We start from the raw sequence: 13,084 nt of genomic DNA on the forward strand, positions 1-13,084 counted from the left end.
AAAAGTTGATCTCACGACCCTCCCCAAAAAAAAAAAAAAAAAAACCCCCCCCCCCCCCCACACACACACACACACCTCCTAATAGACTGCATTCATCAAGTCGAACTTCCTTCCAACTGCTGGAATCGTTTGAGTGTTTTGAGTTGGACCCCATCCAGCTGACACGCACTGCAGCTGCTTAGGGAACACCCGTATAGAATGCAATACACAGCACCCTGCCCTGCTGCACACCAGGCATAAAACCTAAGTAGAATTATTATTTTTTCGACTGTCGCACATAATAATACAAGCCCGCACCATATTTGCCTTACCTGTGTACCAACACCCAGCTTCGTAACCAACGGCAGTGTTTTGTTGACCGATTAATCTTCGGTGTTACGTATACCCCGCCAACTAACGTCTCAGAGGAGTTTGCATGCTGGTTAAAAAGCAAGCAGGGACTCAGCCCCAGTTACAGTTCTCTGATCCAGTCCGCCCATTTGTGGGTTATGAAGGACCTCCTCTCGCAGATCACATTTCACTTTGTGATGTAAGAGGAAGTACATGCTCACCGTCTCCTATTGAAACCAGTCGGAGCCGCTCTGATAATAAATTACGGATATGACTTGACAGGGTGTAAACATAACTCCATTGAAGCAATAAGTACAAAAAGTATGCATTCCCAGGGGCTTTTTCATGGGGTATTAGAAACTATGAGTTCTCAATTTATAGACTGCATTCCATGCAGAGAATTTAGATCAGCCTTCACAAGAAGGCGTGTTCAATTTATGACCTTAAAGTGTCCCCCTGCAACCCCCCCCCCACACACACACACACAAAGTATGTACTGGATTTATGACTTTAATACTACATTATTGTAGGTTAGTGGAACGTTTTGACTCAAAATTGAGTTAAATGTCCCTCGCTGCCATCGAAACAGAGCTCCGTCATAAATCAAGGACTCGCTGTACATTTTAATATGGTTTGAAAACAGGGTTGGGCAACTTAAATGGTGGAATGGTCGCACACATTTTTTTCATCAGCGCTGATGGTGGGTGGCACTTCCTAATCAGATGTATGACAAAAATGACATTTTGAATGTGGGCGAAATACATGTCAAAATATGGCTGTTTGGATAGAATCAATGACTACCAGAGCATCTTTAATACATTTCATGTTCAATGCATGTTTCAGAGATCCAGCCTTCCGCAACAAAGGCTTTGAACAATCAAGAATTTTTTTTTCAACATTAAGTACAAGAACTTACTTTGTGCAATGTATTTATTTATTTATTTTAACACCAAAATGATCTCTGTCAAATATTTACAGTATTCAGGGACTATGTTTGTCGTGCATGTCGTTCCAAATTTCCAACAAGATTATTAAGCCTGTACTCGCTGTCATACTGGCCAGTAGTGTAAATGCAACTAAGTGATGTGTGCCGTCTAGTGACAGATGGTGGTATTACAACTTAAAGCTATATCATGGACCCCAGCTCCCATACCACCTAAAATAAACCCCCAAAAAAACCCAAATGATTAAAAAAAAAAAAATCACAGTTTTACTTGTTAATGTTGAAACGTGAAAGGTGTTTTACTTTTCGAATATATAGTGGGGGAAAAGAACACACCTTTTGATACTTGCTGAAATGATCTCCAGTGACGATACGCTGATTCCTCGCGTGACACGACGGCGATTGAAGCGCTGTGTCACTTGTGAGACATTCACCTGGTAAAACTGTTCGTTAAAAACTGTATTGTAGGACTCCAGGAATTTTCATCTTTCGGGCTTCTACCCCAAATGAATTGAATATATGTAAAATCTCATAGGTTAACCTTCAACAGCCTCATCATGTCTCATAAACCAAATCGAACTCTTGTGACCAGTCTGCTGCTCCGTTTAGAGTCGTAATCCGCTTGGCGTAGTCACTTGATTGTAATCTGCTTGCCTGGAAGTGTGTGTGTGAGTGTGACAGGCAACGTTTTCTCCGAATCGGTTTCATTTGAATTCATTTTACCCTCGGGGTTTTTTTTTTTTTTTTTCCCACCCAACAAGCTGTGCCATGTACTGAGATAAGAAAACTTGCCAATTGTTTTTTTTTTTCTTGGGGGGGCGGTTCTCTTTTTGTTGTAAAAACACTCAAATGTGTGCTACTGACAATGCATATTTTATACCAAAATAATCGTTTTCAGTCAAACAATCTTGCTGACCATCTGCATCCTCTTCGCGTGTTTTTTTCCTCTCATTCTGTTTTGTTTTAAGAACCATTTTCACGATGTTCGTGCAGATGCAATGAATCTTAGCAGACGTGTGTGGATTTCTGCCTGATTTTGACATTTCAAACGTGAACTCTTTTAGTATATTTGTAATATACTTTTAACATCGAAGTGTCCATTTGGGCCAGTTGAAACCCATGAAAAGTACATTTTTATTATTGACTGGATTGAATCACACAATTTAGAAACATTGGGTTTCATTCTCAACATTCAATTTGAATTCTTTTGCTTTTTCTACCAGGCAAGATGTATCGTTTTTGCGTGCAAAAATAAGCAAATTCATGTCTGCTGAGTGCCGACCATTGAGAAGAATTACATTTTAATTTGTGAAAGTGGAAGCCTTGTATGCTGGCTGTAGAAAGACTACTCGTAGCGGTATATTTAAAAAAGCAATTCTCACTCTTAGCTTTGTATTTTACAAGGTCGTGCATGTGCACACTTAGTTACACACACAATCCGACCAGCAGATGGCACCAGACGCTCATTACGGTAGTATTCTAAAAGTTTCTGCCTTTACAAAGAGAAATAATTGACAGCCAGTGAATGATCAAATTACTTGTTATTCATTTTTTTGGGAGGGGGTTGTAGAAATGTACTTTTTAATTTTGCCACCAATAATGTAGAAATAGCTCTCGGCATGATGCAACGCCATTCAAACGTCCTCACCCTGCCGCCCCCATTGAGATGAAACGACATCTGATTTATTCATGTGACATCGAGGAAGAATTGGGAATGCCTTGAATGAACTTCAGAGGCCGTAACCTTTTTAGCGATGGGAGCAGGAGGTGCGGGGAGGGTGACAGAACGGTGACATTTGAGCTGGGGAGTGGCCCAAAACAGGTAATGAGGTCTCGCTGCGAGGAAAACACCCTTTTTGACCTTTTTTGTGTTTGATTTTTTTTTTCTTCACTCAATGCGAGCAGTGCATTTGTCTATGCTGTCAGTTATTGTGCTATTTGACGTGGTGTGAATGTGAACATGCAGCACTGCAAAAATGGAAAATTTGATTGGGGTGGGGATGGTTGAATGCACAAAACAAACTCACAGAAACGCATATTTCAGTCTAACGTGTTAGAAGCCGGGTGGCCCGGCGGTCGAGTGGTTAGCACGTCGACTTCACAGGGCAGAGGTCGTGGGGTCGATACCGGCTCCGGCCTTCCTGTGTGGAGTTTGCATGTACTCCTTGGGCCTGCGTGGGTTTTCTCCAGGTGCTCCGGTTTCCTCCCACATTCTAAAAACAAGCATGGAAGGCTGATTGAACCCTCGAAATTGTCCCTCGGTGTGAGTGCGGATGGTTGTTCGCTTGTGTGTGCCCTGCGATTGGCTGGCAACCAATTCTGGCTGTGCCAGCTGACTTGGAGCCATTTTACTGGATTTTGACTGATTTGCACGGCCCACACATTATCGTGTCCTATCGCGAATTCTGCAAATGTGACAGTCTTGTTAATAACAGACTTCTTTGGTGCGTCAAATGTAAATGAGAGTTAATTGAATTACAGGGGTTGTAAATATATTACATGGACGGATTATCGATTATTATGATCATTTTAATGTGCGAGCCTCCCACCCCAATCCCGAGGGAGGGGTTGAAGTGTACGTGATTTAAGTGGCCGCATCAGGACCCCGCACTTGTGGTCTATCCGAAGCTTCGCGTGAGCATCCTCCAGCAGGAATGTCCTCCAGCTCCGACCCGAACGGCTCCGCGTCCAGCCGAAGCCCCCCGGCTAACCAGTTCGTGCAGCCGGCGTGGCGAGTGGCTCTGTGGGCCCTGGCTTACTGCGCCGTCCTCGGCGTGGCTCTGCTGGGCAACGCGGTGGTCATCTGGATCATCTTGGCGCACAAGCGGATGAGGACCGTCACCAACTGTTTCCTGCTCAACTTGGCGGTGTGCGACGCGTCCACGGCCGCGTTCAACACGCTCGTCAACTTCATCTACGCAGCCCACGGAGAGTGGTACTTCGGGGCGCTCTATTGCACGTTCCACAACTTGTTCCCGGTCACGGCGGTGTTCGCCAGCATTTACACCATGACCGCCATTGCTCTTGACAGGTACAGCACATAGACGGCACCCGACACGATCACGCGCTTTCAGGTGGAGGCAACGTTTTACGTTTTTGAAATTACATTAGATTGTACTGTACTGTATTATTGTTGTTGTTATTTTTAACCATTTTATTGTAAAAATTACATCCTCATTTTGGGGAGGGTGGGGTGGGGGGCTAAAACACTCATGCTAGTCAGAACAACGTGACAATATAAATAATTGACATTTATAGCAACAATGTTAGCACAACAAAGCAAGCAAGTTGTTTGCTGCAAAACAATTTGCTGGCATGTTTTGACTCATATTTTTAAGTTGGGGTACAATACAAGGGCCAATTAGTTCTGTAAACTCTTATTTCTTTTTTGTCAAATGCAGGAAAGCCAAAGCAGCCAAAGTATGTTGTTGAAGTGCCCCACTTAAAAATTATCAGTTTGTTGCCTTAAAATTACGAGTTAACCGAAGAAGCGTGTATTTGGATTGTGGAAATAACGCACGACGCAAGGAGAATAATGCTGGCGTCATGCACAATTTTCTTGTCTCCAAAACCATCACTTTTCACAAAAAAGTACATTATCGATGTTTGTTGAGCTGTTAACGTTGCATAATCAAAGAGAGCCAGCCACTTTCGATTATCGTTTATAAAAATAAAAACAACAACAACAAAAAAACAGTATTGTAGATTCATGGAAAAAAACATGAAATTTGAATGTGGTCCATGCAAGAGACCAAATTCTAAACCGCAACTTCCTGTGGACTGATCAGTAGTGTAGATTCATGGAAAAAAAAACATGAAATTTGAATGTAGTCCATGCAAGAGACCAAATTCTAAACCGCAACTTCTGAAATTATAATACTTTATTACTACTTTTTTTTTTTGCTTCAAATGTATACTTGCTCTAAATGTGACATGGTATTGTTATTTAGTTTGATGAAATCCCATTTCAATTAAACCCATAGAAATCCAGTAGTGTCCCTCAAGGTGGAATCTAAATCAAATGACCCTGGCCTTATGTAACAGCTTATACTGTACCTTTTCCAGGTTCAAAAATGTGCATGTATTTTTCTAAACCTGAAAGGGAAAAATCCTAGAGGATCAACTCAGACATATGAGTGGAGTAAATTAATTCGTTTCTGCTTGTGAATGCAGGTACATGGCCATCATCCATCCTCTAAAGCCTCGCCTGTCCGCCAAAGCCACACTGGCTGTGATCGCGACCATCTGGAGTCTGGCCGTCATCTTGGCCTTCCCCCTCGGGTACTTTTCCACAATTCGAGCCTTGCCCCGCAGGACGCTGTGCTACGTAGCCTGGCCCCGCATGGCAGACGATCCCTTCATGTGAGCCAAAGAGCAACGAGCTTCCTGCATTATTCTTTTCGCTGTTGGCGTAAATAATAACGTCTAACATTGTGTGTTTGTGTCTGCCCTTGCAGGTATCACATCATCGTGACTGTCCTGGTCTATGTGGTGCCCTTACTGGTGATGGCCATCACTTACTCCATCATCGGTGTAACCCTTTGGGGAGGTGAAATCCCAGGAGACACATCGGATAACTATCATGGACAGCTGCGGGCAAAAAGGAAGGTACAGTAAATGTATTAGCAACTCCTATTCCATTGCTTTGTATTCTGACCAGAAAAAAAAAAAAAAAATCTGTTCGGCATTTTTATTCACTGACCAAACATTAATTAATGCTCCACAACGTTTCATGGAAGAACTTGAAGGTGATCAAAATAATATAAAGTGCAAATAGTCCGCACTCCATTTAATATGCCAGGTTTTTGTGATATAAAAAAGGGAGACCAAGCTAAATCATTTCAAAACTTTGCACAATGGGAATCGACACACAAATGCCACTATTTAAAGTGCCTCTGATTCATGACGTTCAGCTGTTCTAACGGCCTTTTCCTGACAATGTGGAACATTTATTTACAGTTACACTAAATCGCAGCTGGTGCTGCCGCAAAATCTTCTGGTCTCTGTTGAAGGCAAAAACAAAATGTCAAGAAAAGCCGACTTGAATATCTGTATATACTAGGTAACTACCAAGTCTTCTGATGAGGCACTTTTTGGGAGATCTCTCCGGTACAGAAGATCTCGATTATTTTATTCCCTTTAGTATCAGTCAAAATAGAAAAATGTGAACACAAATGAAAACCTATGGCTCTGCGCCTATAAAGGGATTTGCACCAACCACCCTTCTATGAGGTCCTCTTGACCCTTGGCCCTCCCTTCAAAGTTTTTGTGGGAATTATTTTTGCTCAAGTCTGCGCAGTGACAAACAGATCTGATGGAAAATCCTTGTCAATGCTAGTCACTTCTTGTCTGCACCAACATGAGTGAACTCGAACGGTTGACATCCCTCAGTGGTTGTGCACAGAGTGAGGCTGCTATGAGGATTAAGGACAATTGCAGGTGCCGTGATGTAAGAGTCTATCTAGACAGCAGCAGGATTAATGCCAAACGGGAACAATTTTATTCATAAATAATAACAAATGCCACAAGGTAACCTGGCAGGCAGTTTCATTGCAGAAACATTCACTGGAAAAAACAAATGCATTTCCTTGCATTCATTTGAGGCTAACTCATCTTTCATGCCGGTCGGAACATAAGGAACGGCCCTAATTGACACCACAAACGTTTTCGAGCAACGCCCACAAATAGAAAGGGAGACAGGTGCAATAGTTTCAAGCTCAACACTGAAGACAAACGCCATCAAAGGCGCAATTAGCTGTCGAAATGGAACCCGGGAAAGATTAAAGCGTTTTCGGGACATGTCGGGGAAACAAAGCTGGCATAATGTGTCGGGGCTTCCATTCAGGGTGGAGATGCGTCATCCATGTTGAGCTTGAGGGCGTTTTTGCTTGGTCTCATCTGCCCCTTGCAGAGGAACTTACAGGTCAAGTGCTTCATCACTTTTTCCGGTTTTACTGTGGCTATTGAAAGGTGGATGATGCCTTAAGGAGGTGAAGGTACAGAAATACAACAGAGTGGTATGAACATTCAAGATATTAGGACGATGTCATCAATGAGGGCGATATCATCTCAGCTGAATTTCCTTCCCCCTCGTCCCTCACCGCAGATCGTGAAGATGATGATGGTTGTGGTGGTGACCTTCGCCCTCTGCTGGCTGCCTTATCACGTCTACTTCATGGTGACGGGCCTCAACAAAGGTCTGAGTAAGTGGAAGTCCATCCAGCAGATCTACTTGGCAGTGCTGTGGCTGGCCATGATCACATTCGGAAGCTTACTGAAGCCGGGAAAAGAAATGGATTGGGGTGTGGATCTTGGATCAGGTTTCGAGCCGGCTTCAAGCGTGTTTTCCGCTGGTGTCCATTCATCCGGGTGACCAGCTACGACGAGCTGGAGCTCCAGAACAGACGGCGCCGCCCGGGCCGCCAAAGCAGCATGTGCACTCTATCACACGTGGACACCAGCATCCTGAGCAAGGACAAGAGTGTGTGCTCACATGGAAATACACGTAGGTCCAAGTCTAAAACGCAGGCTGATCACAAAGGAGGTTAGGGTTATGGTACGCTACAGTCTGTCACTTGTCAAACTTTTTGGGTCCAGAGGAGAAATATTTCCCCAAATCCCTGTCATAATCCTAACGCCAACTACCTAAATGCCGTGGGACTAAAAAAAAAATTTGCTCATTTTCAAGAAAGTGATTCTACAATAACGAGTTTATCTTTTTTGAGGGGGAAAAGTTGCAATGTTTTGAGAAGAAAGTTGACTTTATTTCAAGACAAAAAGTTGTAATCACAACGATGAGCGCCGTCAGTGTCAATTTCCGTCAACTGTTTTTTAAAATGTATATATATATTTTTTTTTATGGGAACATACAGAGTTGAGGCCATCTCTGGTTTGATCACAAAGATTGTAATGTACTGTACAGCTCTTTAAAAAAAATAGCACTAACTATGGCCAACAGATGTCAGCATTGGGTCTCTATACAAGTGCATATTATTTCGTGAAACATGAAAGTTTGGTGGGATAAAGCCACAGATTCGTTTGCATTATTGTTGTAAGTTTGCATATGATTTACTGACTAAGGTTTACGCAAAACTTTTGGTAGAATTTTGTGAGGCTGTCATTGTGAACGCCTAAAGATTGCAAGTCAAATTGTTTACCAAGTTATCAGATGTAATTGGAGTAGCTAACCGTCTTTCATATTAATTCAGTGTTCATTTGCCTTTACTGTATTGGAGCGTAAGCCTAACATATGAGGCCAAAACATTTCTTGATAATAAATCTGATATTGTTTATTGTAATACAGATTCCTTTATTGCTTGTTTTTTTGTTGAAAAAAAAAAATACATGGAAACCAGATCTTGAAAAAAAAAATTGCGTATTAAATCACAATCGCAAAATTAACAAAAAACGTGCAGGCCGACAGTACATGAAAACCGACAAGCATATTAGTAAACAGATACTTCTGATCATAGCAATCAAAACCAAACATTTTAATTACAGTCTGTCAGTTACATTGATACAGTTCTTAAAAGCAATCATACATTTTAGCGCACAAAAAGCAAAGAATCCTAAACATACTAGTGCTAGTCGTGCTCAAATGCAAACAGTGATGCGTCTAGAATTTGTCCTGCCTCGCAGTCAGTGCGTCGTCGCAGGCATCATGGTCGTTAGCATCTCAGCTTTCATGAGCTGAGATGCTAACGGGGGAGCGTCTCAAATAGGAAAAAGGACACAAGCACCATCACCAGCCACAGGGGGGCGCTGTCTGCTGGGGCCCTGCAAACACACAAAATATAGTATTGTACAGTATTTTTTCGAAACAATGCGCATCAAAGTTTGTGCACCAAGAGTTCATGCTTCCTTTCTTTCCGTTCAACGCCTCTCGAATTGAACGGAAGTAGCGTAGGGACATCTGGTGGATGCATTGTAGATTGCACCTTATAATCCACTGCGTCCAACATATGAAAAAAATTACAAAATAGGCCATTCATTGAAGGTGCGCCTCATAATGCAGTGCGCCTTTTAGTGCGAAAAATACGGTACTTTAGAAAGGGGACTTTCAGTAGACTAGACGCTATTTTCTGTTTGTTGGCTTGGGGTCCATTGAATCGAGGTTCCAACCGTACATTCATTGCAATGTGTCTGCCTTTTCCTGGCCTTACCGTGATATGTAACATTTGTGAGTAGCCTTCAGGTTGGAGTGTTTCAGAATGATCTCAGTGTAGTCGCCATTGCCTCCTTGCTTGACGTCCTCCACCGTGAACTCCTCGGCGGGGGACAAGATGGCGAGGTCCTCCGTGAGGCCGCAAAAACCCTCCAGGGTGACAAAAAAGCACGTGGTGATGTTGAAATAGACGCCATCCTCCACATCTTCCTTCATGGAGACATCCGACTGGACCGAGGTGAATCGTCCGAATCTCACTCGAGCGCCTTTTTCCACATCGTAATCCATTTCAGACATCCGGTAAACATTCTTACACGTCTTCGGCTTCACGAGGCTCATGGCGTCCGTGAGCAGGAAGTGCAAGGACTTATAGTGGAAATGATCCTCGTAGGTGCTGACGTTGACGCCCATGGTCTCCACCGCGTCGTTGAAGGCTTTCTTGAACGCTTGGCCGCCGTTAGCAAAGGCTAAGAGGGCGGCGGTGTGTTCCTTCACGCCTCCCGGGAGCAGCGTGGAACACTTTTCGCTCCATGCTTTCTGGAAGTTAATGTCTTGGCTCAGCTCTTGTTGCAGCACATCAGAGCGGATTAATTTCTCCATGGTGTCTTTGCGGCAGCCCTCGTACAAGGTGTCCACAGCGTTCGGGGCCATGTCCAGTCGTTTAACTGCACTCACCTTGAAAGGGAAGTGAAAATAAGCATTCATGTTTCGTTCATTGTGCCGCTAGCCCTGGTGTGCCTGCCTTGGCCACCGGCAGGTACTACTGTATAATATAGTCACGCGGACACTTTAAGGAGAATAAACTTCTTCGACGACTGTTAAGTAAGTTGCGGTAACATTTGTTGTTTTTTTTTTTCATAGAGGATAAAGAATACCACATAGCGGTGAGTATCTGTGTACATTTGTTGTGCCATCATTCGTCTTCAATTATCCGTTACTTAAAGGGTGGGGAAACAGTGACCGTTGATGCTAACCGTTTGCATTCCAATGGGGTTTTCCATTATGTGTTAGCACGAAGCTACTCGTCTGTTGTTAAGGCGACACATTTACGTTATTTGGTTTAAAGCTTATGTCACAGGGTTCCCACTCTTCCACTTACTTTTTATTTATGGATCTTCTAAGGACTTTTGAGGGCGAATTTAGCCATTTTTAAGGACTTTATCTCCATTCAGCAGGGGATTCACGTGGATTTAATGAGCAGAAAGCCACATATCACTGAGCTGGTATTCAAATCATTGCTGCCAAAGAAAGGGCACATCTTTATTTTTAAGGGCAATCAGCTCACCCTTTATTTGACATACTGTGTGTCAAATTGGCCCGAAGTGATCACGTGATCATCATCGGAAGTGATCGGAGACGGCGGGAAAAGCAGAGCGGGAACTAGGAAGGCATGTAGCCTGACAGCGGGGTTTGAGGGGAAGGGCGCCAGGCGCATTTTCCGACAAAATTATTAATTGGAAGGGTGAAGAAAATGACATACACAAATGAAATGAACACCTCGGGTTAATTTTTAAGGATTTTTATTGATTTTCGAAGCTTTCCCTGAAAATTAAGGACAATTAAGAACATAATTTTACTTCTTTTTATGGGTTTTTATTAACTTTAAGGACCCGTGGGAACCCTGTGTCATGAAAAGTTTGCAAATTCAAGTCACTTGTATCACAATGCAACATAATAATCGCCCAAAAAAAGTAATGTTCCGAAAATGTGATCAGAATTATGTTGGAATTTTTCCACATAAAATTAGACTGTTTTATTTGAATGTTATTATATTTGTCTTGAGTTGTTGTGATTTTCAAAAAAAAATTTACCAGTAGTTGATATTGCATGATTTTAAAACAGCATCGGGCAGAGGAATATCAAATGAAGATCCCACGCTTCGTATTAACTTGCAAATGAATTTGTGCACTCGACTTTCACATCTTTGTACCATAGTTACATAACATACTTATACTAAGCTTACTATTTGAAACTGAAACTCAATAGAATAAGTTAACCGGTAAACCGATATCAGTATGCTTTCAATATACAGTGCACTTTCAAATGCATTTTTGTTTACCAGAAACAAATTGAAGCATAATGATTTGCTTCACTTTCTGTGTTCGAAGGAGTATTTTCTGCGCTTTGTCCAACCATAACACAACGCATGTCCTCTTCTGAAACTTACCGTGCAGTAGAGCACCGTAAAGGCCAGCAGGAACTCTCTCTTCACGTCTCTCATCTTCTCTTCTTTTTAATGTCTGCAGAAAAGAAGACCAAGTGTTTTTTTTGGAAACTGTGATCGTCCGCTCAACTTTTTGTTCAAATTCTTTCAAAGTGAGCTCAGGCGAGTCTTATCGGCTCCTTTCAGAATCCCGCCACATTGATCACCTCAGCTCGCGTACACTTACCGCAGGGATGGGTAGAAATGTGCAAAGAAGCTCACCTCGGTGACAACGTAAGGGTGCGGGATTACAAAATCAAGTCCATCTAGGGTAAAAAAAAAAAAAAGGCTGGAGGCATAGGGTGTGGGAGGCACTCTGCAAAAACAGTGTGGAAGTGAAAAACAAAATTATCACCCGAGGCAACTCCTTTTTCCTTTCCTGTGGAAGGAAATAACATGCCATTGGGAGCAGTTATGTCTCTTGCTGCAGCTACTGGTTTATGCCAACAATGGCGACCTGCACTAAAAAGTGAACTACTATTTCACACTTTTCTGTCTTGCCTTTGCAGGTATATCTTTGACTTTATGTATGTACTTTTCTTTTCATTTTATTCTTAGTGCTAAATATTTACACTGGCCACTTGCCCTTATTCTAGCAGCAACATTGCACCTATTCTCCCAAAATCATTCGCAGTCAATGCAACAGAAAAAAAAATTAAACTTTTGACTCTCTGCACTCACCTGATGGGACTGGAGAATGTTGGGTTTTTTTTCAACGTTTCCCTCAAGATGAACCCTGACAACGGCACGATTCCTCCTTTTGAGAATTTTTGTCTCCTGACCTCCAGTACACTTCCTTCCTTCTGTGGCTACGGCAGCAAAGTACACAGGCCCTGCTGGGCTTCACATTTTGTGCACTTTGACGTCCGACTTTTCTGTGTGTGGGAGGAGCGGGGTCACGGCTGGATTCAGAACATCCCATCGCCTTCACATGCAAGCATGTACAGTATATATTTGCTACTTTTTTTTCCCATGCTTTACATTTCATTATTTTACATGTGTAATATTTTGTTATTTTTCTTATTCTAAATTTTTAGGTTAGTTTTGAGAATGTTAATGTCCATCGATTATCCGAATTATCCATTTTCTGATCCGCTTATCCTCACAAGGGTCGCGGGCGTGCTGGAGCCTCTCCCAGCTGTCACCAGGCAATAGGCTGGGCACACCCTGAACTGGTTGCCAGCCAATATCAGGGCACACATAGACAAACAACCATTCACACTCACACCGGTTGACAACATAAAGTGTCCAATTAACCTATCATTCATGTTTTTGGGAATATGGGGGGAAACCAGAGTAACGATAGAAAACCCACATAGGCTCAGAATCGAACCCTGCACCTCTGTATTGGAAGGCGGATGTGCTAACCAGTCGACCATGGTGCTTCTATTCAAAAATTCAAAAACCAGGGAAGATTTGGTACCAGCGCAAAAACATTTTTTTT

General features: G+C 42.6%; 3 protein-coding genes across 8 annotated transcripts in view; 1 reads left to right on the forward strand and 2 right to left on the reverse strand.

Annotated features, from left to right (window-relative positions):
* Positions 1-485, reverse strand: part of LOC109511486 (N-acyl-aromatic-L-amino acid amidohydrolase (carboxylate-forming) B-like) — a 6,957-nt gene extending 6,472 nt beyond the window's left edge. Inside the window, exons 1-2 of one of the 2 annotated variants that reach the window (XM_019862628.1) lie at positions 312-485; positions 76-223 (exon numbers count right to left, since the gene is read on the reverse strand). The gene's annotated coding sequence lies outside the window, so the exon portion shown is untranslated. The remainder of the gene's footprint in view (positions 1-75; positions 224-311) is intronic. The other variant, XM_019862627.1, reaches the window with a different exon arrangement.
* A 3,315-nt stretch (positions 486-3,800) lies between these two features.
* Positions 3,801-8,067, forward strand: LOC109511504 (neuromedin-K receptor-like). The gene is given in 5 exon segments (XM_019862651.1): positions 3,801-4,304; positions 5,447-5,635; positions 5,731-5,881; positions 7,380-7,529; positions 7,532-8,067. Coding segments are annotated over 5 exon segments (1,158 nt in total). The 5' UTR covers positions 3,801-3,927; the 3' UTR covers positions 7,823-8,067.
* Positions 8,068-8,597: 530 nt separating this feature from the next.
* On the reverse strand, positions 8,598-12,537 carry LOC109511505 (T-cell ecto-ADP-ribosyltransferase 1-like). Of its 5 annotated transcripts, none has more exons than XM_019862656.1 (5): positions 12,322-12,536; positions 11,863-11,906; positions 11,605-11,677; positions 9,436-10,112; positions 8,598-9,049 (listed from the first exon to the last, which is right to left on the reverse strand). In XM_019862656.1, exons 3-5 carry the CDS (start codon positions 11,656-11,658, stop codon positions 8,971-8,973), a joined length of 810 nt encoding a protein of 269 aa, XP_019718215.1. In that variant the 5' UTR covers positions 11,659-11,677; positions 11,863-11,906; positions 12,322-12,536; the 3' UTR covers positions 8,598-8,970. The 5 variants fall into 5 exon arrangements, with proteins under 5 accessions (XP_019718215.1, XP_019718214.1, XP_019718212.1 ...); XM_019862655.1 differs by having other exon boundaries at positions 11,828-11,906; XM_019862653.1 differs by having other exon boundaries at positions 11,863-11,956.
* Positions 12,538-13,084: the final 547 nt, after the last annotated feature.

Source organism: Hippocampus comes, unplaced genomic scaffold (genome assembly GCF_001891065.2).
Source record: "Hippocampus comes isolate QL1 unplaced genomic scaffold, H_comes_QL1_v1.1 scaffold7, whole genome shotgun sequence".
Taxonomy (NCBI): domain Eukaryota; kingdom Metazoa; phylum Chordata; class Actinopteri; order Syngnathiformes; family Syngnathidae; genus Hippocampus; species Hippocampus comes.

What these genes read in the sequence shown, in the direction of transcription:
- LOC109511505 (XM_019862657.1), bottom strand. Translation starts at nt 11,658, where the DNA reads ATGAGAGACGTGAAGAGAGAGTTCCTGCTGGCCTTTACGGTGCTCTAC. An exon ending in TTACGGTGCTCTACTGCACG is followed by an intron (nt 10,113 to 11,604) that starts GTAAGTTTCAGA and finishes TTCCCTTTCAAG; the next exon opens with GTGAGTGCAGTTAAACGACT. An exon ending in CACAAATGTTACATATCACG is followed by an intron (nt 9,050 to 9,435) that starts GTAAGGCCAGGA and finishes GTGTGTTTGCAG; the next exon opens with GGCCCCAGCAGACAGCGCCC.